The sequence below is a fragment of the Rattus norvegicus genome, chromosome 10 (genome assembly GCF_036323735.1).
Source record: "Rattus norvegicus strain BN/NHsdMcwi chromosome 10, GRCr8, whole genome shotgun sequence".
NCBI lineage: Eukaryota > Metazoa > Chordata > Mammalia > Rodentia > Muridae > Rattus > Rattus norvegicus.
The window spans coordinates 80,405,549-80,429,056 of record NC_086028.1 but is presented as its reverse complement, the minus strand read 5'-3'; the positions used below and the strand labels follow the sequence as shown (position 1 = coordinate 80,429,056).

Below are 23,508 nucleotides of genomic sequence, written 5' to 3'. Positions count from 1 at the left end.
AGAGAAAATCATGCCCAGAGCGGTGACTCAGGCTTGTGATGCCAGGGCTAGCCTAGCCTACCTGCCTAACTCCAGGCCAGCATATGTGTGTGTGTGTGTGTGTGTGTGTGTGTGTGTGTGTCTGTGTGTGTGTGTGTGTGTGTGAGAGAGAGAGAGAGAGACAGACAGACAGACAGAGAGACAGAGAGAGAGACAGAGACAGAGAGACAGAGAGAGACAGAGAAAGACAGAGAGACAGACAGAGAGAGTGCCCAAACCAAACTGCAAAGATGTTTCCCATCTTCCCTGTGGAGACTATCTCCTGGCACTGCACTCCCTGGCCACTCCCACTGCTGCTCCTGGCAACCACTTGTATCTGTGTGAACTTGACTCCTCTAGGTACCTTATGTAAGCATCGTACAGAAATTGTCCTTTCGTGGCTGGCTTGTTTTGCTTGGGTTTACATAAACTGTGGCAAGCATCAGCCCATAATTTTACCTCTTTCCCATGCATTTACGTGTTCATGAAATAGTAGTGCTTTCTGAGTCTTTAAAGCCTGTGTAACAATAGCAATACTATATATGCCATTTGTACCTTCCCCACTCAAGATTTTTGACAGTGGGTCTCTGTCTTAGTCAGGGTTTTACTGCTGTGAACAGTCACCATGACCAAGGCAAGTCTTATAAAGGACAACATTTAATTGGGGCAGGCTCACAGGTTCAGAGGTTCAGTCCATTATCATCATGGTGGGAACATGGCAGCATCCAGGCAGGCATGGTGCAGGAGGAGCTGAGAGTTCTATGTCTTCATCCGAAGGCTGCTAGTGGAAGATTGACTTCCAGGCAGCTAGAAGAAGAGTCATATAACTCACACTCACAGTGACACCTTCTAATCCTGCCAGTCCCTGGGCTGAGCATATACAAACCATCACAGGCCCTATGTGGTTTGCTCATTTTAATTTCTGTTTATCACTTGAATAAACCATAATGTAGTTGTTGCCAGTTCACCTACTGACAGTGTTTGGTTTGCATCTGGTTTTGTTTTGTTTTGTTGTTCTTGCTGATCTAGGCAGGCGTGCAGAGAACATCCTGGGATTTTGTCTGAACCCATTCAGGATGTCTACCTAGAAGCAGAATTTCAGGTATTGGGTGGCTGAACTTTGAACTTGGCTGTAACTGCCATGATGTTCTCTGCAGCTGCCGAGTCTCCATCCTTCCTCCTACCCCAGCAACTGTACAAGACCACATCTGGCCAACATTTGCTCTATTGATTGATTGATTGGTTGATTGAGGCAAGGTCTCAGAGTGTATTCCTGGCTCACCCGGAACTCACTGTCTAGACTAGGTTGGCCAAAAACTCAGAGCTCTGCCTGCACTTTCCTCCTAGGCTAGGATTAAAGGGTGGATTACTATGGCCAGCCTCTACCCTCTCTTTTATTTGTGTGCATGTGTGTGTACACGATAGGGTGTGTAATCATGTAGAGCCGAGAGGACGACCTCAGTGTTATCCCCACCGAGGCCATCCACTTCTTCTGCGATGGAGTCTCTCCTTGGCCTGAAGCTCATCACTTGGACGAGACTAGCTGGTCAGTGAGCCCCAAAGAAGTCTCCACTTCTTCCCCAGTTTGGGATATAAGCATGAGCCACCACCTCCTCTTTCTAAGTGTGAGTCTCTGGGGATTAGAACTCAGGTCGTCACGCTTGCGAGGGAAGTACTTTATTGACTGAACTGGCCTCTCCTGTTGGGGCTTTTTACTTGTCTTTTACAATGTTGGACATCAAACCCAGGGTCTTATGAATGCTAGGTAAGTGCTTTACCACAGAGCGATATTGCTACCTGGGGTTTCTTATTTTTGCTGGTCTGTTGGATGTTAAGCAGTGTGCACTTTAATGTGCATGGCCTGACTGAGGTAAAGCATGTGTCCTGGGCTCACTGTCCCCTTGGTTCCTTCTGGATAAATGACTTCCATTGCTATCCTCAGCTATCCTATAGTTATTTTTGGTGAACGCTATAAAAAGCCCATGGAGTGGGGGGCATATGCTTTTAACCCTAGTGCTGCAGAGGTAGGGACAGGCAGACCTCCCAGGGGCTTACCAGCCAGCCTAATCAATAAATCCCAGGTGGCAGTCTCAGGAAAGGAGATGGCTCAGTGCTAATGGCACTCAGTGCTCTTCCAGAGGTCCTGGGTTCAATTCCCAGCACCCATATAGTGGCTCAGAATCATCCATAACTCCCATTTCAAAGCCCTCTTCTGACCTCTGAGGTCATGAGGCACACATACGGTGCACATACATGCAAGAAAAAACATTTATCCACATGAAATTAAGTAAATAATTCTAAGAAAGAGAGACAGAGAAATGACTTTTGAGGAACAAAACCCAAGGTTGACCTCTGATCAAGGTTTATACTGTGTGCATGCACACACACATGCACATACATATACATACACACACAAGGAGGAAGGGAAGGGGGGGGACAGAAAGTGGTTTGAGCAAAAGGGATTATCTTTTATATCAAGAAACCCTAGAGTTGAAGCTTGGCAGGGGTGGTGCAAGCCTTTAATCCCAGCACTCAGGAGGCAGAGGCAGGCAGATTTCTATGAGTGTGAGGCCAGCCTGGTGTACATGTAGACCTACATAGTGAGACCCTGTCTCAAAAAACAAAAACAAAACAAAAAACCAGAAAGAAAGAAAGAAAGAAAGAAAGAAAGAGAGAAAGAAAGAGAGAAAGAAAGAGAGAAAGAAAGGAAGAAAGAAAAAGAGGCAGGAAGGAGGGTGGGAAAAACCCTAAAGTTGGTTAATCCAGAGACTCAGCTGAGGCACCGGGATGCAGCTTTCACCATCTTTCTTTTCCAAGTCCCTTTCCTGAGGGTAAATACCACTCATCTGCTGACACCCTACCGCACGCCCACCCCACACAGTTCCAAGGTCAGTGTCTGAACTCCTGGTGTTTCACACAGGCACGGAGGCGAGGCCGAGATTCCCAGAGGCAGAAGAAACCAGTCGATCCTTCTCACCCTTGAGTTTCTCCCAGACCCACTGCCACCCACCTCCTTCCCTCCTCCCTCCCTCCCTCCCTCCCCCCTCCCTCCCCCAATCAAATAAACTTCCTTTCCTGCTTGGTGACAACATTCTACACATGTCCATGCCTAAACCAATCATTGGGCAGAGGGGAAAAAAAATCTTGGTATGTTTCGACCAATCATAGCTCATGAACGGAGCTAGGGAAGGGTATCTTTCCCCAAAGCCTGACAGCCTGACTCGGTCCAGTGTGCTATGATGGAGACAGAAAAATAATGCCATTTAGAATACACTCAAGATGTTTGCCTTTTTTTTTTTTTTTAATAAACACAGGTTTTTACTGTGTATCTCTAGCTGGCTTCGAACTTACTATGTAGAGCAGGCTAGCCTCGAACTCGGAGATCTGCTATCACTGCCTTCTGAGCTCTGAGATTAAAGGTGTGCCCCACCGTGCTAAGCTCTGGGTCTGTTCTTTAAGATTACTCTTAGTGCTGGAGATTGCCTCGGCACATGCTAGGCAAGTATTCTACCACTGAGCTACATCCCTTTTGAGATGGGTCCTCGCTGTCTAGCCCAGGCTGGCTTAGAATTCCTGATCCTTCCACTTCAGCATCCAGAGGGCTGATTTCCGGGAGGTCCTTCCACATTCTTTTTTTTTTTTTTCTTTGGTTCTTTTTTTCGGAGCTGGGGACCGAACCCAGGGCCTTGCGCTTCCTAGGTAAGCGCTCTACCACTGAGCTAAATCCCCAGCCCCGTCCTTCCACATTCTGAATATTAACTTTTATCTGTTTTATGTGTTCCCAACATTGCCACCCAGGCTGTTGTCTCCTCACTTTGTTCAAAGCACCATCTTTATAATAGAGGGCTGGGGGGGGGGGGTCAGTAATATAATAAGAATCAGTCTTTTCTGAATCGTGTTCCTTACGTCCCAACTGTTTGCTACTCTCAGCATGACTGCATTTCCTCCTAATTATGTTAAGGTTCTGTTTTTCACTTCCAGATCTCTCCTCCATCTGGAATTAATATTTATGGATGGTGCATAGAGGTTTGCATGTGAAAAGTCGATTGTCCCAACACTTTTTATTGAATAGACTGTTCTCCCTTGCTAAGTGCTGTGCCACCCCCTCTCCCCCATCATAAATCAAATCCCCACATACACTTGGCTCCATTTCTGGCCACTCTGTTCTATTGATCTCTTTGTCCGGCCCGGCACCGAGACCACATTGTTTTAATTACTATCACTTTCAAAGAAAGTCTTGGTATCTCTTCAGGGCAGGCCCATTTTCTTCTTCAGAACAGTCTACCGCTGTCTTGGCCCCTGTGCTGTTCTGTTAGCATCAGTCTCACACAGAAGCTTCCGTTGAGATCTTTACTGGGTACGTATGGAATCCATTGATAAAAACGTGGAGAGAATTGTCAGTGAGAATGACAGGGAGATTTCTCAAGCTTAACTGATCCTGTGTCTACGTCTCTCCACTTAGTCCTTTTAGAATATAGTATAGTGCTCCATTCATAAGTATCTTGTGAGCTGGGCATAGTGAACCATCATGCCTTTAGTCCCAGCACTCAGGAAGTAGAGAGTTAAGTTTGAGGCTAGCCTGCTCTAGGTAGCGAGTTCTGGGACATCCAGGGCTATGCAAAGAGATCTTGTCTCAAAACAACAACAGCAGCAGCAACAAAATGTAACATTTTTAATGTAACATTAACAATTGTACATGTACATCTTTTATCTTGATTTTTATCTGTGGGTGCCCTCAGAGGCCAGGAGAGAACATCAGATCCCTTGGGACTGGAGCTGCAGATGATTGGTTGCCACCATAAGGGTGCTGGCAACCAAACCTAGATCCTCTGCTTTTTTTTTTTTTTTTTTTTCCGGAGCTGGGAACCGAACCCAAGCAAGCGCTCTACCACTGAGCTAAATCCCCAACCCCAGATCCTCTGCTCTTAGCCTCTGGGCCATCCCTCTGTCAGCCAGCCAGTCAGTCAGTCAGTCTGTCTGTCTGTCTGTGTGCCTGCCCGCTTGTCTGTCTGTCCCTTCCTCTTCCTCTCTTGCAAGCTGGGAGTAGCAGCATTCTCCTGGGCAGTGACAGGCAGCTTCCAGAGGCCTTGCTGGCTGGCTGTGTAGTAGCAGCAGTGAAAACTCTCTGTTTAGCAAGTGACCTGGTACAGAACACAAGGTGGTGATAGACAGTGGAAGATACCTGAAGTACACCGCTGGCCTACACAGGAGTATGCAGAAGCAAGCACACCGGCATACACACACGCACACACACACACACACACACACACACACACACACACACACACACAAACTGCCAGACAAATCTAGGCTCTCTTAGATTTTTCTTTATAGGTAACTCATCCATAAAGATGCCAGCAATTGGGGTTGGGGATTTAGCTCGGTGGTAGAGCGCTTGCCTAGCAAACACAAGGCCAGCTCCTTAGCCTTTTAAAACTCTTATTTTTTAAAAACCTTATATGCATGTGTGTGTGTGTGTGTGTATGCAGGGGTCCGGGCATGTGTTATGACAGGCTCACCTTGTGCATCCCTGGCTGACCTGCCACTTGCTGTGTAGACCAGGCTAGCTTCAAACTTACAGGGATCTTCTTGCCCCGTGCTAGGATTAAAGATTGGAGGCATGGGCCACCATAACTAGCTAAAATAATACTTCGAATTTATTTATTTATTGTGTGTGTGCATGAGTGTGCGTGTGCGTGTGTGTGTGTGTGTGTGTGTGTGCGCGTGCGCACACGTGCACGCATGAGCTTGGAAGTCAAAGGACATCTTGCTGGAGTTGGTTTTCTTGTCCCAGTCCTTCCCCAGTTTTATCGTTGAGGGGTAGCTTTTAAGGCTGACCGTCCTGTAGGTCTCAGATGCTGTTGGTGGGCTGCCCTGGCCCTGCCTACTGCTATGCACTGTCAGTTATAAACAAGTAAAAGACTCCATATGCTCTCCTGAGGTTTACAGTTTACGAGGTTCTTTCCCCTCATTAGCTCATTGGTCTGCCTCTACTTTACAGAACGAATATCTCAGTGGCAATGACAGTGACACCCAGAACAGTCCCTCCCCTTCTTTGCTTCTCCAAGAATAGAACTTTGGCCAAGAACAGTCCGGCACTGTGGTTTTTATTTTCTTGGTTGGTCACTCCTTAGGGGACCTGAAGTTGTACCTATGGGAAGAGGATAGCACTCAGCCAACAGAGTGATTGCCTCCTATGCTCAAAGCCCCGAGTGTGAGGTGCAGGCCTAAATCACAGCATTTAACAACACCACCACAGGCAAGCGGAGCAGGAATTCAAGGTCATCCTTAGCTACAGCCAGCCTGGGCTCTATGACACCCCTTTCCAAAAATAAGACAGAACAAAAATTAAACAAGGGGCTCGAGAAGACGTACTAGGTCTTCAGGCTGGTGTCCTCAAAATATCTGTGAGGTTGATGGGAGAACAGGAGATGCCCTTGGATACCGGAGTGCTGACAGATGACAGGTGGGTGAGGAAAGTAATTATTATTTCCAACCACCTACCCCCTACATGGAGTCCTTCTCCCCCTTTTTTTTTTTTAAAGTACATTCTCTGGATATGGAAATAGACGACATGCGTGATAGGCTTGCAGCCCTTGAATGTCCTCCTGTGTCGCTAGACTAACAGCGGGGTCCAGCACGCATGCCCCTTGGTTGTACTTTCCCAGCCTGGAAGTGGGTGCTGCGCAGGCCTCGCTCCTCCCAGCTCTTCACTCGCCATCAGCCCCAACATTGCGCAAGTGCAGAGACGGCTGGAGTCTGTGACGGCGCCCTCTCGTGGCGGACTGACCCAGTTGCATTCTTTGTTGCTCTGGGGGCGGGGAAGAGGAGGGAGAAAGATGTGGGCGGAGTTTGGGAGGCAGAAGCCAGAATCAGATCACAATGATGAGAATGCTGTTCCTTTGTCCCTCACAAAGACGTTTAATATGCGTTTCGGATGCAGATGAAGAAATGGGCTCCTTAGAGCTCAAAAGGGAGACGAGAATAGAGTGAGACTGTAGGGAGATGATGTTTTCATTCATGTATGATGCATTCATTCATTCATTCATTCATTCAACAAGCATTCTCAGGGGTGGACAGATGGGATAGGAAGCTGGTCGCCAATGAGGAGGGCGATGAGGAAAAAGGCTCTGCCAGCAAAGAGTGTCGGGGGCAGGGGGAGGGGAGCAGAGGGGAAGCTCCAATTGAGCTTACTAGGATAAAGCTGAGAGAAGCAGAGACCTGACCCATCCCCGACCACATGCTCTGACTGATGAGAACTAAATAAATAAAGAATTAAAAATGGGACACCCTGAACACCAGGAGGGATGCTATTTGTGATGGATCGAAGCAATCACATATGTTTAAACCCTAAAGTAATGATTATATTACTAACAAAAACAAAGATGCTAATTGGTCACAGTTTGCAGGATGCTGGGAAATCAACCCATTATTTTGAAACCAGTATATTTAGATATGAAAAGAATCGAGCATTTACACTCTTTCCTATATGAACGGTGCCACCTGGAAAGCAAAATCAGGAGGGCAATTTTTCTGTCTGGCTACATGCCAACTGCTGAAAGAGAGTGGTAGAATTTGAGTATCACCATTTTGCAAGGCAGAACAGCAAAAACTGTAAAGGCTGATTGCACACACTGCACCTCCAGATAAAGAGTCTATCCCCGTCTAGAAAGTGGACTTGCAGAAGAAAGGACCCAATCTCTAGATCTATACTCTACAGAAAATAACGGTGTCTGGAGAATTCCATTCGCGGAGGGTGCGAAGGTGACACGGGCATGGTAGAACACTGGAGAGATGCTGTCAGGAAACCCAGAGTGTACAATTGCAGAATTGGTCTGGCTCCTTCACAGGAGAGTGGGGAAGAGAAAGGAAGGGAGGGAGGGTAGGATGGAGGGATGCAAAGGATTCAAGGGAGGAAAAGAGATATTTACATCTACCAATCAGTTACAGCATATTTGATCCTGATTCAAACAAATACATTGCTAAAACAAATAAAACCAAAAACAAACGCACACATGTACACACACACACACACACACACACACACACGCACGCACGCACACACACACACGAGCAACCCAATACAAACCTGTGAAGTACGTGTGGGGTGTTGCGATTCACCGTCTGTAGTAATCCCGTCACTAAGGAGACCGAAGCAGGAAGGTCCTGAGTATCAGACCAGCCAGAGCTACATAGTTAGACCTCATCTCAAAGAGGAAAAAAAGAAAGAAAAAACAAAACGAAACTCTGAAATAAGGCAAGTACCAAGGCATGAGCCCACAGTCCCAGGTATTTAGGAAACTGAGGCAGAAGAATCCCTTAAACGCAAGAGTCTGAGGGTTAACGTGAGTAGCATAAGGCCCAGTGTCTCAGAGAATAAATAAATAAAGGCGAAATTTACAAGAGAATGGAATCCAAACACTGGAAGCTTTTGCTCATTTTTGATAATCTCCTGGGATTATGTTTAAAGAGAAAGAGTCATTATCTTTCAAAGATATGCACTGAGATACTGACGGGTGAAATGGCCTGGGAGACGGAACCTAGAAAAGATAAGAAAAGATTGGCCAGGAGTTGAGAATTGTTGAAGCTAGGTAACAGATATGTAAGGGCATTTTATTATTCTGTGCATGTTGAAACGCCCCCCCGCCCCCACTTAGTGTAATATAGGTGTAAGTGTATGCCAGGTTTAGCCGGGTTTCCCCAGAGTTACGGGTAGTTACGAGCTGCCCCTGTGCATGCTGGGAACTGAACTCAGACCCTCCGGAAGGACAGCCAGTGCTCATCGCCCCACCCTCCCTTTTGAAACAGGGTCAGTATGTTGCTCTAGCTTGCCTTGAACTTGCAGAGAGGTCTGCCTGCCTTTGCCTCCTCTGTGCTGGGACTAAAGGAGCATACCTCCGCACCCAGCCCCACTTTTCTAAAAACAAAACAAATGGAATAAAATAAAAATTTCCTGAATAAAAAGCTCCACGACTCTGCGTGTGACACCTATCCAGTCCCTAAGCCTCAAAGCTCTGAAGTGTTCTGGTGACCTGAGAAGTCTGGAGGCCTCCAGTGGATTCCCGGGACAGTCCCTGGCTCTCCTGAATGGGGGTTCTCTTGGGGAAAACCAGGAGAGAGATGGCTGTAGCTTTTCCACTGAGAGAGGCCGGCCTTTGTGGACCTTGTGTTTTTGTGAGTAGGTAACATTGGGGCACACCCTGCCTTAACACAGCCGAGGGTGCGATCCGAGGGCACCAAAAATAGCAGTAAGGCATCAGGGGAGGGTGTCACACGGGAGGTTCAGGGGCAGGGCAGGGACATCTGCTAACTGTGCACACTGCCCATTCTGTGTCTTCTACTCTTGCTCCGCCTCTCAAACCCCTTCCTCTCTCCTCCACCTCAGAGAAGGCATCAAGGTGATCCGAGCACAAACGCCTGAACCCCAGTAGATGCTGACTTTGGAGATTTTGTGACTCACCAGGGATACACAGGGTGGTCAGGTGGGAAGAATGAAGGGAAAGGGACAAGGACAGAATGACTTGCCCATTAGTCACCTGAATGCAAGCCCGAACTGAGACATCCTTGCTTGGACCTTCAGGGTGTGGGAAGGTAAGACGCCCTCTTTCATGGGGGCCATGCCTGCAAAGACTGTGGAATGCTGGCAAGGGTGGGGCACTGTTTCTTCCTCAGGGTTCAAGGGGAGAGTGTCCTGCCGCCTGTTCTCTGTGGGAGTCCCCGCAAGAGAAGTGTAGATGTGGGAATGAAGGCCAGAGGTGCTCACCATCAAATGCATCACGGAGGAACTCGACAAGGGGCCATGCACTATCTGAGCATTCAGTCAGCAGCAGCAGCACGGCTTTGGAGGGAGTTAGAAACGGCCATGCCGGGGCTGGGGATTTAGCTCAGTGGTAGAGTGCTTACCTAGGAAGCGCAAGGCCCTGGGTGCAAGGCCCTGGGTTCGGTCCCCAGCTCCGAAAAAAAGAACCAAAAAAAAAAAAAACCCCCAAAAAAACAAAAAAACAAAAAAAAACCCGGCCATGCCTCGGTGTAAGTGTAAAACATGGGCTATGGTGATGTCTGCCTCATGGTATTCTGTGGTTATGAAATGGGTCCTTGGGGGTTGGGGATTTAGCTCAGTGGTAGAGCGCTTGCCTAGCAAGCGGAAGGCCCTGGGTTTGGTCCCCAGCTCCGAAAAAAAGAAAAAAGAGAAAAAGAATGAAATGGGTCCTTGCACATAAATGCATGTGAGCCTTTTGGCACAGAGGCGGACAGGTCATTGATCCCTCCCACCATCACACAAGCCCCAGTCAGGCAGGATTTTCTCATCTCTGTTTGATATAGGTGACTGAACATGTGCTGCTATCAGTATTTTTGTGGGCTCTTTATCGAGGCCAGCACAAAGCATGAAGCTTATAGTTGCGGAAGCAGAGGCCCAGAGAGGACTAGTAACGAAAGACCGTGTCTGCAGGAACTGTCAAGTTGGGACTCTAAGCTTTTGGAATTAGCTCCGGCTACAGGAGCTGCTGAGAGCCTCTCTGCTTACCTGTCCCACTCGGCCAATACCATCTGGGTTCTCTCCAGCCAGGCCTTCACAGGGGAGATGTTGGTCTGGGGCTCAGTCTGGGAAACAGATACTTCTGCTCACTGTTAAGGAAGTCGTCAACCGGGCTGAAGAGATGGCTCAGGGATTAAGAGCACTGACTGCTCTTCCAAAGGTCCTGAGTTCAGTTTCCAGCAACCACACAGTGGCTCACAACCATCTGTAATGGGATCCGATGCCCTCTTCTGGTGTGGCTGAAGACAGCTACAGTGTACTTATATACAATAAATGAATATTAAAAAAGAAAAAAGGAAGTTGTCAACCAGCCCCATACACTTCCTGGTTGCTAGACCCCAGGTCAGGTGCAGGAATTAGAAGGTGGTGAGACGATTGGTCAGAACACCTGTTCCTCACGATGCTCTGAGGCTGGGTTGACACAGGGATGGGAGAAGTGGGGAATCAGCAGTACCCAGCCAGCCTACGAAGAGGAGATACTGGGGGAGGGGTGATGGGGGGGGTGGGGTGGGTGGGGGGAGAGGCTTCAGAGAGGAGGGACACATGTGACCTGCTCAAAGTCTGCCCAAGGGACAAGGCAGGAAGGGAACACCAGGCGGAGAGAACAGCTTGGATGGAGGCCAGGAAATTAAGAGGACACATTAAGCTAGGCGAGAGTCTAGGGACATTGGGGTGTGTGGGGGCAGGGAGGTACAATTCTAGTCAAAATGGCCACCAAAAAAAAAAAAAAAAAAAAAAAAAAAAAAAAAAAAGAGGAAGGGCCAGAAAGCCATCTACTGGGAATGAGATTCAAGGACAATTTGAGTTGTTGAGATCTTAAAGGGGGTGGGGTGGGGTAGGGGTTCTGGAAAGAGGCTCAGTGGCTAAGAGCACCCACATGGTGGCTCACAGCCACCCGTTATTCAGTTCCAGGGGATTCCCTCTTTTGATCTTCATGGGCACCAGATATTCCTGTCATACCTAAACACACATGTAGGCCACTACTTGTTCACAGAAAATAAAAGTAAACCTTAAAACCTTAAGGGAGGGCCCAAGCAGTCAGATTGGTGGTTGGTTTAGAAAACATACACTGAGTATCTGGAGAGATGGCTCAGTGGTCAAGAGGACTGGCTGCTTTTTTTGAAGTCCTGGGTTATGCCCCAGTATCACATGGAGGCTAAAACAGTCTATTACTGTAGACTCATGTGATCCAGTACCTTCCTCTCGTGTGCAGACAAAAATGCAGACAAAACACCCAAATGCACATTTTGGGTAAGGGTGGTGATGCACGCCTTTTATCCTAGTGCTAGGGAGTCAAGGCAGGCAGATTTCTGAGTTCAAGGCTAGCCTGGTCTACAGAGAGAGTTCTAGAATAGCCAGGGCAGGGGCTGGGGATTTAGCTCAGTGGTAGAGCGCTTACCTAGGAAGCACAAGGCCCTGGGTTCGGTCCCCAGCTCCGAAAAAAAGAACCAAAAAAAAAAAAAAAAAGAATAGCCAGGGCTTCACAGAGAAACTGTCCCCCCCCCCAAAAAAAAAAAAGAAAAAGAAAATATATGGACTTGGGTGAAGGCTGGTGGTACTGGGAGCTGTGAGGGTAGAGGTGTCCTAGGGTGTGGGGTGGGTATGACAGAACAAGCCGAGAGGGTTGTGGGCCCTTTAATGAGCTGACTGGGATAATTCTCCTGTATCCAGGGCACATCAGATACCCAGTCTCAAAAACCAAAATAAACAAACAAAACAAAACAAAAAAACAAACTTAACCACCAAAAACCAAAAAGCAAAAACAACAACAAAAAAACCCCCTAGGCTGTGAATGGGGCCCAGTTGATGGAGTTCCTGACTAACACATACAGGTTACTGAGTTCAGTCCTTAGCACTGCATAAAACCGATGAGGCAGGAGGATAAGGAGTTCAAGGTCATCTTCACAACATAGCACTTTGAGGCCAGCCTGGGCTACATAAGACTGTATCTCAAAAAGGGGGGTGGAGCAATGGCTCAGTGGTTAAGAGCCCTGGCTGCTCCTCCGGAGGACCAGAGTTCAGACCCGCCATGGCAGCTCACAACCACCTGTCTGTAACTCCAGTTCTAGGGGGTGGGATGTCCGATTCCCTCTTCTAGCCTTCTGGGGGCAGTGCATTCAGCTGGTGCACAGACATCCATGCAGGCAACACACAAACACACAAAATAATACGACAAAAGGAATAAGGGAAGTGCAGAATAATACATCAAATATATAATATTAAAAAAAAAAAACAGACACCAAATAAAACCCACGGTGGTCAGCAGGAACAACTAGAGGGCACCATGTGTGAGGACAGTGTCCACCCCAGAGTCAGTGCTCACTCTGGGAGTGGAGAGAGGCGGCACTCTGGACAAGGCTGGCCCCAGCTGCTTTGCCACACCTCCTTCCCCTCCCTTCCCCCCTGCCCTTCCAACCCCTGTCCTTGTCACTCACCGGCTAGGCTGGGGCAACTATGGTAGCAGCCGCAACTTGGATTCCTCTCCTTGCAGGCAAGTTGGGGATCTTCTTTGGAGGAGGGACAGAATTAGAGTTGGAATCTAGAGGTTATGAGGTAGAAGAGTAGGGGGGTTCTCAAAAGAAGGGTTTGGAGTGGGTGAAGTAAGACCTAGAGGGTTTTGGGGGGCTAATGATAAGCACTGAGGGACCCAGGGCTGGAAGCTGGGTTCTGGGGGATGGGTACTGGAAGCTTTTAGGGCAGGGATGGGCATGATGGGACAAGCCAAGAGGGTCATGGGCCCTTTAATGAGCTGGTTGGGACTCTAATTCTGGTACAGCAAGCTAAATTTGGCATTAAGAGGGAAGGCGGAGACAGCCTGGGCAAGTCCACTTTGCTGGACTCCTATTGGCCTAAAGCTCAGACTGTGCTCTGTGTTCTTCTCTTGGAACCGGGGTCCTTAGAATGGCTACCCCTTTTCTGGGGGTCCTCTTTTCCTCTAGCCTCCCAGACATTTGGCGTGGGGCTCTTTCCCAAGTCACATGAGCTCACACAGCATACCTTTCTCAACCAAACACCAGTTCCCTCCCACATGGGGCTAAAATATGGAGTGAAAAGTTGGCTGGGGGGGGTCCTTCCATAAATTCAAAGACAACAGAAGTCTGGGTCTTGTCACCCTCTAAACTAAGCAGTCGAGTAGGAATTATATACCCTACCATGTTCAGCAGGCCAGGAGCCCTTGGCTGTCAGCATCAGGAACACTGTGGAGAAGGGAGCTCACCTCTGGCCATGACTGAAGCTGTCTGTGTGTTTGGGGCTTATGTGGGTCCCCATAGGTCTCCTGGCAGGCCTGAGGGACAGCAAGGCCCAGCAGACAACTTTACACCCACTTGTGGGTCGTGTGTTTGTGCATCCTTTGGAACATGCTACCTTCCTGCGCCTTCCAGAACACATTGGTGAGAGAGGGGCCAGATGGGCTGGGGTGTGCCAAGGCAGCCATCTTGTCCTGTCTCTACTTTCCAGTTCCCTCTTGTTTCTCCCGTCAGCGGTGCCACCCACTGTCCGACTCACCTACCATGCTCACCTCCAGGGACATCCAGACCTGCCCAGGTGGCTGCACTACACACAACGCAGTCCCTATAACCCTGGCTTCCTCTATGGCACTCCCACTCCGGAAGATCGTGGGCACCAAGTCATTGAGGTGCCAGCACAGAGGCATCCAGACCCGGAGGGGTGGCCACTGGGGTCTAGGGGTAACCCTGCCAGTGGAATGGGCGTTTATGCATGCTTATTTACATATAATTTGCACACACCCCTTGGGTGCCTTGTCTGCTTCCCCCTAGAACCACTCCTCAGACTTTTCATTCCCCTAGGTCACAGCCTACAATCGTGACAGCTTTGACACCACTAGACAGAGGCTGCTGCTGCTGATTGGGGACCCCGAAGGTACCTCCTATTTCATTCCTCTACTGGTGACAATCTTTTCCTTTTCTCTTCTTTTTGTTTTTTCGAGACAGGGTTTCTCCATGTAGTCCTGGCTGCCTTGGAACTCACTCCTGTAGACCAGGCTGGCCTTGAACTCATAGAGATCTGCCTGCCTTTTTGCCTCCCGAGTGCTGGGATCAAAGGCATGAGCCACCAGTGCCCAGCTACTGAGTGTCAATCTGGGAAAGAGAGTGTCAGGAAGTTAAGCCTATTGGAGAGGAGACATCAGGACAGAGATGGCATTAGTAGCTTTAGGGAAGGAACTCTGGAATGAGGTCTGTTCTCGGGCTGTGTAACTAACCAAGTTGCCCATAGGCTGCAGGGCATAGGCTACAGTGTTGGGGAAGGGAACTTGGGACCTGTATTGTATAGAGGCTGTTGGGGCGGAGGTGTTGTGGGGACTATGGGGACACTTGGAGGAGGTTTGAAAGCACCTGGAGAACCCAGCACAGGGGCGGTGCAGCTGAGTACCCAGTTGGCTTCCCCAGGTCCCAGGTTACCATACCAAGCTGAATTCCTGGTGCGTAGCCATGATGTGGAGGAGGTCCTGCCCTCCACACCTGCCAACCGCTTCCTCACCGCCTTGGGGGGACTCTGGGAGCCAGGGGAGCTCCAGTTGCTCAACATCACCTCTGCCTTGGACCGAGGAGGCCGAGTCCCTCTTCCTATTGAGGGCCGGAAGGAAGGGTAAGGAAGGGGCAACCCAGGAAGGGTTTGCTGGTTGAGTGGCAACGAAGAGCCATCTCCCTGATTTCCTGAGTGCTTCGGAGACATACCTTCATCAGGCTTATCTCCACGTTTCTTTCACATGACTCTGCACATTTCCTTTGGTCTCCTTGTCCTTCCTGAGACTAAGGCCTTGTTTGGTCTGAATTCTACTTACCGATACGCCATGAAAACATGTTGAAAGATCTCTAAGGTTCACAGAGTGGGATGGTCTGCCTTGGTCTCAGGTTTTGGGGACTGTGACCTCTCCTATCAGGCCTTGATGTCTCCCGTGGGTCTCTTACCCTGCCCACCCCAGGTCCTAATCTACTGCCAGGATACCTCCACCCCTGCTCAATGGAGTGATAACCTACCCTCACCTCTACATGCTGACAGTGTCTCCTTTCTGCTCCAGGGTTTACATTAAGGTGGGCTCTGCCACACCCTTTTCCACCTGCCTGAAGATGGTGGCATCACCTGACAGCTATGCCCGTTGTGCCCAGGGACAGCCTCCACTATTGTCCTGCTATGACACCTTGGCACCTCACTTCCGTGTCGACTGGTGCAATGTATCTCTGGTGAGGAGGGATCCTGGCTCCATCAAGTCTGCTCCAGCTGTGATTTCTCTAGCCCAGTCTTTTTTCTCTGGTAGCGTCAGTTTGGGCCTCAGTATTAGTCTGTCGTCTCTGTCATGGGTGTGCGTGTGCTCTCTGTCTCTGTGTCTGTCTCTCTCTGTCTCTGTGTCTCTGTGTCTCTGTGTCTCTGTGTCTCTATGTCTCTCTGTCTCTGTGTCTCTCTGTCTCTGTGTCTCTCTGTCTCTGTGTCTCTCTGTCTCTGTGTCTCTCTGTCTCTGTGTCTCTCTCTTTCTCTCTCTGTCACACACACACACACACACACACACACACACACACACACATTCTATCTCCTGCCACAAGAGGGCGACAAAGCCCACATCTGGACGCTCCAGCTTGGAGTCCCAGAACTGCTCTGCTAAAACTACCAGAAATTCCTAAGCAATGCATCTGTGTGACACCCCTGTCTGCTTCCTGAGGAAGTGCCACCAAACAAGCCAACCTGAGGTAAGAAGCTCATGGTGTGGCACTTGGTGATATTTCAAGAGATTCTAAGTCCAAGCTGGAAACTGCTGATGTGCCTGCTCCTGGGAACCAGCGGCAAAGCAAGCTGCATCAGGGTCATTGACAACCTACTGAAGGCTTGTGTGCTCCACATTGTATCCCCAGCATGTGACACCACTATGATTCACTGCCAAAACAGGCGTGCTATTATCGATCTGAATTCACAGCTGAGGAAACCATGTTGAGGCAAGTCACCCCAGTGAATCACTAGCCTGAGTCAGAGTTCAGACTCAGGCAGCCCAAACCTAGCACCGGCACTAACCATTGTACATGCCTGCTTCTCCTGGAACTGGCTTCTCCTGGCCTCTCATCCAATGTTTGTTCTGTAGTCACATGGGCTAGGGGAGACCGGCAGGAAAAAGGTCTGTGGTTATATGGGGTTTCTAGGTTGGTGGTTGCATGTCTCCTGCGGGGCAGGGTCTCTGTGTCCATTGAGTCCTGGGTCAGCCCTGGACTCTCTTCAGGTGGACAAGTCAGTGCCAGAGCCCCTGGATGAGGTGCCTACTCCTGGCGATGGGATCTTGGAGCACGACCCATTCTTCTGCCCGCCCACTGAGGCCACGGGCCGAGACTTCCTAACAGATGCCTTGGTGACCCTCTTAGTGCCCGTGCTGGTGGCTCTGCTGCTCACCCTGTTGCTGGTTTACATTATGTGCTGTCGGCGTGAAGGACGGTGAGTTGTGCTGGACAGGGCGGCAGGTTGACACATCTAAAGGGTCACCGTGGGACTGGGGAAGCCATACTTCTCAGGGAATGGCATTCTCAACTGTAAGAGGAATGTGGGGCTCCCATTCTAGCTGGGAATCCACTCTTGTCTGTCTTGGAATCAGGAGCGGGTTCTGACTATAAGCACGTGGAATTCCTATATGGGAGCTCTTGGGACATCATGGAGCAAAGCCAGATTGGTACTGACCCCTCCCCTCAACCTCTATTCTTCCCCACAGGCTGAAGAGAGACATGGCCACCTCTGAGTGAGTAGAGCAAATTTGGGGGGCTGGAGAGGGCAGCCCTCATGAATTGTTGATTTGAACCCTTTAGTTTCTATATGCAGCAAAGATTTCTGAGCCTTGGCCCCAGGTTAGCTGGGGGCTGAGCCCATGTGTTGACCTTGTCCTCCTGTGTTCTGGTCATAGATGAGGCAATTGTGGCACAGGGAAAGGGGACCTGCCTCTGTCCAAAGGAAAGGGCCTAAGAGGCAACAAAGGGCTCCCAGTGTGATTTCTTTTCCTTTTCTCCTCCTCTTCTGCTTTCTTTCTCTTTCCTTTCCTTCCTCCCCTCCCTCTTCTCTTTCTCCCTCTTCCTTCCCCCTACCCTCCCTCCTTCCCACCCTTCCTTCCTCCGTCCCTTTTTCCCTTCTATGAGCCAGACGCCTGGCTTACATCCGGGTTCTCCATGAGAGGATGCGGCTTACCAGGCTGATGGCAACGGATGCTTTGAATCCTACCCTATTTTTCCAAGCCCATTTTATTCTGCCTCAGATTCCTCCTACCCTCGACTTCTCCCCCAACCCCCCAGCCACGTGCCCCTATGCCCCTGGTCTAATTTTCCAGTCCCCATAACCCCCAAAGATTCCAGAAGGCAATTGTGAAATAAGCTGGGTTTTATTCCCACTTCGTGACAAGCCTGGCACCCCGCCTGACCTGCCGTATTAATGGCGGCGGCCTTTAGCCACCCTACGAACTCCTTTGAAAAGCCGGTTATTGCTCTTTTTGGAGCCTAGTAGTGATCGGCGTGATCCAGTCCGGCGCTGCCCAGGCTTCTGCCTCCGCTGGCGTCTCTTGGCCTTGCACTTGGACTTGAAGGCCTGCTTCTTGCCCAGGCGGAAGGAGCCCGAGGCACCCTTGCCGGTCACCTGCTTGAGCATGCCTTTCTTGACTAGATTCTGGAGCACACGCTTGAAGCGCCAGGTGTTTTGGGCCATATTGTACCCTGTGATAGACACAGCTTTCTTCAAGGCAGCAAGGGACACACGGCTATGAACCCCCTTATCAGCCACAGTCCTCAGAATCACCTTCGACATGGTGGGCTTCCGCAGGGTTTGGGTGGCGACGTTGGGCCCAATCTTGCTCTCACTCTGGCTTGGGACCTGTGATGTGCTGGCATCTTGGTCTCCAGCCATCACAGCATTTGAGTCTGGAGATGGTGACACCAGCGACATATCTCTCTGATTCTCTTCCGGAGATGGCTGTAGAGCACTAGGCGCTAGGATCTCCAGGGTGGCGGCTGGAAAAGTCCACCCGGTTCCTCTCGGTAGTGGGTGGGCTGTGTTCTGCCTTCTGCTTCCCTCAGAGGAGCCTCTGTAAGGGGGGTCTGGGCCACACCTCGGCCAGAGAGAGGACCAAGGATGATCACCCACGATTGGCCTCAGCAGACTTGTGCTGTGGGCTCAGGGGCTGGTGAAGTTATCTCTGTAATGACCTCAAGGGGGCCACTGTGAGGTAGGCAGAATCCTGTGGGGGTCATAGTAACCCCATTGTTCCTTCTAAGGAAGGTCTGAGGTAACAGATAGTGGAGACATCTGATATGTCAGTAGCTAGTTGGGCCCGCATAGGGATTGCCCATACATATATGGAATAGATGTGCATTTCTGAACCAATTCTAGGATGTTTGGAATCCAGGGTTTCACACACACTAGACATGTATCTCACCACTGAACTATATCCTGAACCCAAGCCCTCAGTTTTATTTTTATTTATTTATTTATTTATTTATTTATTTATTTATTTATTTATTTATTTATTTTTTCCGGAGCTGGGGACCGAACCCAGGGCCTTGCGCTTCCTAGGCAAGCGCTCTAACCACTGAGCTAAATCCCCAGCCCCAAGCCCTCAGTTTTAAATCGACCATTTGATTGCCAACCGTTTCCACCCATAGGATCTTTGTGTTATGTTCCATCTCTGAGTGGAAAAATGACAACCTTTAGTGTTTATTATTTTGAGGTCAACTTTCTTTCTTTTTTGGAAGAGCGAACTGAGACAGGGTTTCTCTGTGTAGTCTTGGCTATCCTGGAACTAGCTCTGTAGACCAGGCTGGCTTCAGACTCAATGATCCACCTGCCTTTACCAAGTGCTGGGGTTAAAGGTGTGTGCCACCACTGCCTGGCAGACACAGGGTCAAACTATATAGCCCTGGCTGCCAGGGATTCACTATACAAATGTGCTGGCCTCAAACACAGACCTCCCTCTGCCTTTCAAGTGCTGGGGTGAAAGGTATGTGCCATGTGTCTGGCTACATTTACTTATGTTTTGAGTAGTGTGCTGGCCTTAATATACATCTGAAAATAACTTCTGGTTCTGCTACCTTCTTCCTGAGTGCTAGAAATTACAGGTATCCCTGACCCAGCTTCCGTGGTGCTGGGGGTTAAACCCAGGGCTTCCTGCCTGCTAGGCATGTACCTTACCAGCTGAATTTTTCCAATACATTTTAAACACAAGGATTATAATTTTTAACAGAAAATATACTTTCCTTAGTAAAACACAATTCCTTGGTTTATGTAAATCCATCAATCTTCCACACGAAACTGTCAAGAATTCCGTATTAAACCAGGTATGGTGGTACGTGCCTGTAATCCCAGCATAGAGCTGGAGGCAGGAGGATTTCCACCTTAGCCTTCATCGGAGCTCATGCTTCCAGGAGAGCCTGTCTCAAAAACAAAAGGAAAAACAAAAGATTTTGGGTTTATTTAGTTTTTTTTATGTTTTGAGACAGGGTTTCTCTGTGTAGTCTTGGCTGCCCTGGAACTAGCTTTGTAGACCAGGCTGGCTTTGAATCCACAGAGAACTACCTGCCTCTGTCTCCTGAGTGCTGGGATTAAAGGCGTGGGCTACCACTGCCCGGCTGGGTTTTATTGTCTTCTATTTGTTTTTTACTTTATAGCTCTTTCCCATGGAGAGCAATAATTTTATCATGTATTTTTATCATGTATATATATATATATTATATGTGTATACACACACACACACACACACACACACACACACACACACACACACATATCCAGGTTTGATGGATTGTATCACTGGTACTATGATTCCTCTCTTACAACCATTTCTAGTCTTCCTGCTATAGTCTGCAATTCTGATGTCAGGAAGAATTTCTTTTTTTTTTTTTTTTTTTTTCTTCTGCTTGGAACAGAATACCTTTTGCCCTTGTAGTCCATCAGCCTTTGTGGGCCTGAGTTTTGTGCTGATTTAGTTCTGCCAGATGCAGTTATTTTAATGTAGGTCAATGTCTGTCACTTTTCCAATTGGCCACAGAAGTGATTTTACTGCCTGGCTGTCACCTGTGTCAGATCAGACTGGTCACAAAGTGCTCCAGGCCCCAGTGGCATTGTGTCTGTGTGCCAGGGGCAGATTGTTAGTGGTGTAGATGGTATGAGAGACCAATGACCACAAGTGTGTGCATGTGTGTCTATGAGTGTGTGCTTGTATGCAGCAGTGGCTGCCTGTCCTTCTGTCTGCCTCAGTATTTACACGGAGCCCCTGGGTAAGCTCCATGGAGTTTGTTTGATGTGCACTGCCTTGCTCTTCTTGGGAGACTTTTTCCCACCTGTGCATTCCCAGGGTGAAGAGACACTTATGTGGGGTTGGGGGTGGGAGGGACTTGGTGAAGGCCTTCCCTGGGATGAGGGACGAGGGATGAGGGATGAGGGACGAGGGACGAGGGACGAGGGATGAGGGATGAGGGATACACCTGCCTCGCCAGCTCTTCTTATCCCCCACAGACTTCTTGCTCTCATCCCTCCACAGGCTCTCTCTCCTCATCTAGGGATGGAAAATTGTGTTTTGGACAATTCAGTTTGTCGCATTCCACATTTAGGAGTTTATTTCACTCTCCCCTGGCCTTAGACAGTGACCTCATTTCTTTTCCCCAGCCAGCAGTCCTGCTTCTAAGGGGAGTGAGGCCTGTTCTTCATAAGGTCTGCCTGTCTTTCTATGGTCTAACCTCTCAGGCTTTTAGCTGGTGTCCACTGACTAGGACGTGCACTTCTGGTAGGGATCCTTCTATCTTCTTCGTAACTGAATGACAAAAGGGAGGCATTCTTCAGCCTGCCTGTAGCTTGGGTTTCCATAAGAAAACTCAATTCTATTTTCTTTTTTAAATCTGTTTTTAAGATGGCTTCATTGTGCAGCCCAAGCTGGCCTCAAACTCAAGATTTTCCTGCCTCAACCTCCCAAGCCCTGTGCCACCATGCCTAGCAGAAAACTTACTGTTTACAAAGAAAAGTCTCAGTTCTGAGTTGAAGATCAGGAGTTTGGGGAAATGTTACCAGACGAAGCCCGAAGTTAGGCGGGTTTGTGAGAATGAGAAAGTTGAAGACAACCTCCCCTGGAGGTCAAACTCACTGCTGGGCTTGCTGTAGTAAAATATGGCTTCCTATAATAATAGCTCAGAGAGGTTAAACAGTTTACCAAATGTCACAAAGCAGTAAGCAGCAGAAGCCTAGTGATTAGAAAACAAAAAACAAACAAACAAACAAACAAAAACAAAGTAAGCCCTGATGCCCCACTCCTGTGCTCACTTGACTTCATTGTACAACCCAAGCTGGCCCTGAACTCAAACTCAGACACATGACAAGTTGCTCTGGGACAACAGAAAGCAAGGACCTAGGGCTGTCACATAGGATTAAAGCTAGACCTGAAGCTGGGGTTCAAGAAGGGCCTTCTGATGGCCCTGCCTCGGGTTGCCGAGGGTGGGGTTGACACAGCTCAAGGAACTGTCGTCCAAACACAGACAGGGCAGCAAGAGGGAGTAAGGCAGCTGTGTCAGGTACTAAGGATCAGAGATCAGGTTTAAGAAGCCCATTTAATGAGATCTGGAGCTTGGTGGGCTACAGGGAAGGTGTCCCAGAAAGGTCAAAAGTTAGGACAAAAGAGGAGGCAAGGGAATGAATGGGCCAGCTGGATATAAGATGGGAGGAAAGGAGAGGGTTAGCCTTGATGCTTGATACTGAGGGAGGCTGTGAAGAGGGAGAAAGGGCTGAGAAGACCATGGGAATATAGAAACATTACCTGGCTGGGGATGCAGCCGGTTGGGAGGGTACTTGTATGTGTGAAACTCTGGAGTTGACCCTCCAGTATCACGTGAACTGAGCATGTGGCACACCCCTGTAACGCAGCAGTTGGGAGAAGGAAGTAGGAGGATCAGGAGTTCAAGGTCATCCCCAGCTGAAATGGAGTTTGAGGCCTGGGCCCTCTAAGTTTTAAACGAACCCAACCAGAACACTAGACTAGAAAGCCCAGCTAGTACTGGCGTCTACCAATATAAACTCTGCGTGGTTATCTGCTCCCGCCTTAGCATCTTGTGAGTTACCTACGCTGGCCACTCTTCCAACGGGGCACTTGGTAGGATATGGGTATTATTATCCCCTCTTCACAGAAGAAATGGAGGCGGAAAGGTGTTAAGCCAAGAACATATGGCTTTAAATCAAGGCTGTCCCTACGCGGAGCCTTGTTTCAATCCCCGAGCTTAAGCAGGTACCTGTGTTTGAGCAGACAGCGGGGTGGCTCTGAGGCAGTGCCAGGCTAGCTCCTAGAGGCTGATTCCAAGAGCTGATGATCTTATTCTGCTGTGTCTCCAGCATCCAGATGTTTCACCACTGCTCCATCCACGGGAATACGGAAGAGCTTCGGCAGATGGCAGCCAGCCGCGAGGTGCCCCGGCCTCTATCCACCTTGCCCATGTTCAACGTGCGTACAGGAGAGCGGTTACCTCCCCGAGTAGACAGCGCACAGATGCCCCTCATCCTGGACCAGCACTGAGAGCCCTGCCAGGTGGGTAGTGCCACCCTCCAACCAATAAGGGAGCCTTCATCTCAAGGGTGGGGCACATGGTAGGATACGGGAGATCACACCCACCTGCCTGCCCCCATGCATGGGTGCTCAATAGTGCTGGAATTGTGCCCCACAACTGCCAAACAGTCAGGACCAGAGGGTCAGAATAACGGAGACTGGTACCTTCAGCCCTCCCCTCTATCCTCTCCATGCCCTTGTAGCTCCAGTTGCACCACTCAGAGCTGCTGACCTGTGAACATAGCTACGACTGATTCCAGCTCCTAGTCCACTTGGACCTCTGGCTCCAAACAGGCAGATGGATGGTAGTAGGGAGGGGCGTGGGTGCTTGGAGTCAGCACCCAAGAATAAAAAATTACCTGCTACACTGCTTATTGCTCCTACTGCTTCTGTCTCTGCC

General features: G+C 49.2%; 2 protein-coding genes and 1 long non-coding RNA gene across 11 annotated transcripts in view; 1 reads left to right on the top strand and 2 right to left on the bottom strand.

Annotated features, from left to right (window-relative positions):
• Window positions 1-3,934: 3,934 nt before the first annotated feature.
• LOC102557019 (uncharacterized) lies at window positions 3,935-13,720 on the bottom strand. 3 transcript variants are annotated; one of them, XR_005490717.2, is made up of 3 exons: window positions 12,991-13,720; window positions 8,108-8,184; window positions 3,935-5,159 (listed from the first exon to the last, which is right to left on the bottom strand). It is a non-coding gene; the product is annotated as an uncharacterized LOC102557019 (long non-coding RNA). The 3 variants fall into 3 exon arrangements; XR_010055748.1 differs by lacking the exon at window positions 3,935-5,159 and adding an exon at window positions 6,110-6,829 and having other exon boundaries at window positions 8,108-8,558; XR_005490716.2 differs by lacking the exon at window positions 3,935-5,159 and adding an exon at window positions 6,110-6,829.
• Window positions 12,892-23,508, top strand: part of Sgca (sarcoglycan, alpha) — a 19,008-nt gene continuing 8,391 nt past the window's right edge. For 3 of the 7 annotated variants that reach the window (XR_010055187.1, XR_005489851.2, XM_039086059.2), the window contains exons 1-9: window positions 12,892-13,046; window positions 13,828-13,947; window positions 14,038-14,192; window positions 14,365-14,437; window positions 14,965-15,163; window positions 15,597-15,759; window positions 16,782-16,990; window positions 17,262-17,288; window positions 22,898-23,090. Coding sequence is in view for 5 of the 7 variants with exons in the window: in XM_039086059.2 (XP_038941987.1) it covers window positions 13,010-13,046; window positions 13,828-13,947; window positions 14,038-14,192; window positions 14,365-14,437; window positions 14,965-15,163; window positions 15,597-15,759; window positions 16,782-16,990; window positions 17,262-17,288; window positions 22,898-23,078 (1,164 nt within the window). In the remaining 2 variants the exon portion in view is untranslated. Of the gene's footprint in view, window positions 13,047-13,719; window positions 13,948-14,037; window positions 14,193-14,364; window positions 14,438-14,964; window positions 15,164-15,596; window positions 15,760-16,781; window positions 16,991-17,261; window positions 17,289-22,897; window positions 23,091-23,311; window positions 23,492-23,508 lie in introns of those variants that run through there. The other 4 variants (XM_039086060.2, NM_001395600.1, NM_001107039.2 and 1 more) reach the window with 4 other exon arrangements.
• Hils1 (histone linker H1 domain, spermatid-specific 1) lies at window positions 17,900-18,696 on the bottom strand. The gene has a single exon (NM_001109565.1). It carries the CDS (start codon window positions 18,473-18,475, stop codon window positions 17,966-17,968), a length of 510 nt encoding a protein of 169 aa, NP_001103035.1. The 5' UTR covers window positions 18,476-18,696; the 3' UTR covers window positions 17,900-17,965.

Excerpts from the sequence above, each read along its gene's own strand:
- Hils1 (NM_001109565.1), bottom strand. The coding sequence starts at position 18,475 with ATGTCGCTGGTGTCACCATCTCCAGACTCAAATGCTGTGATGGCTGGA.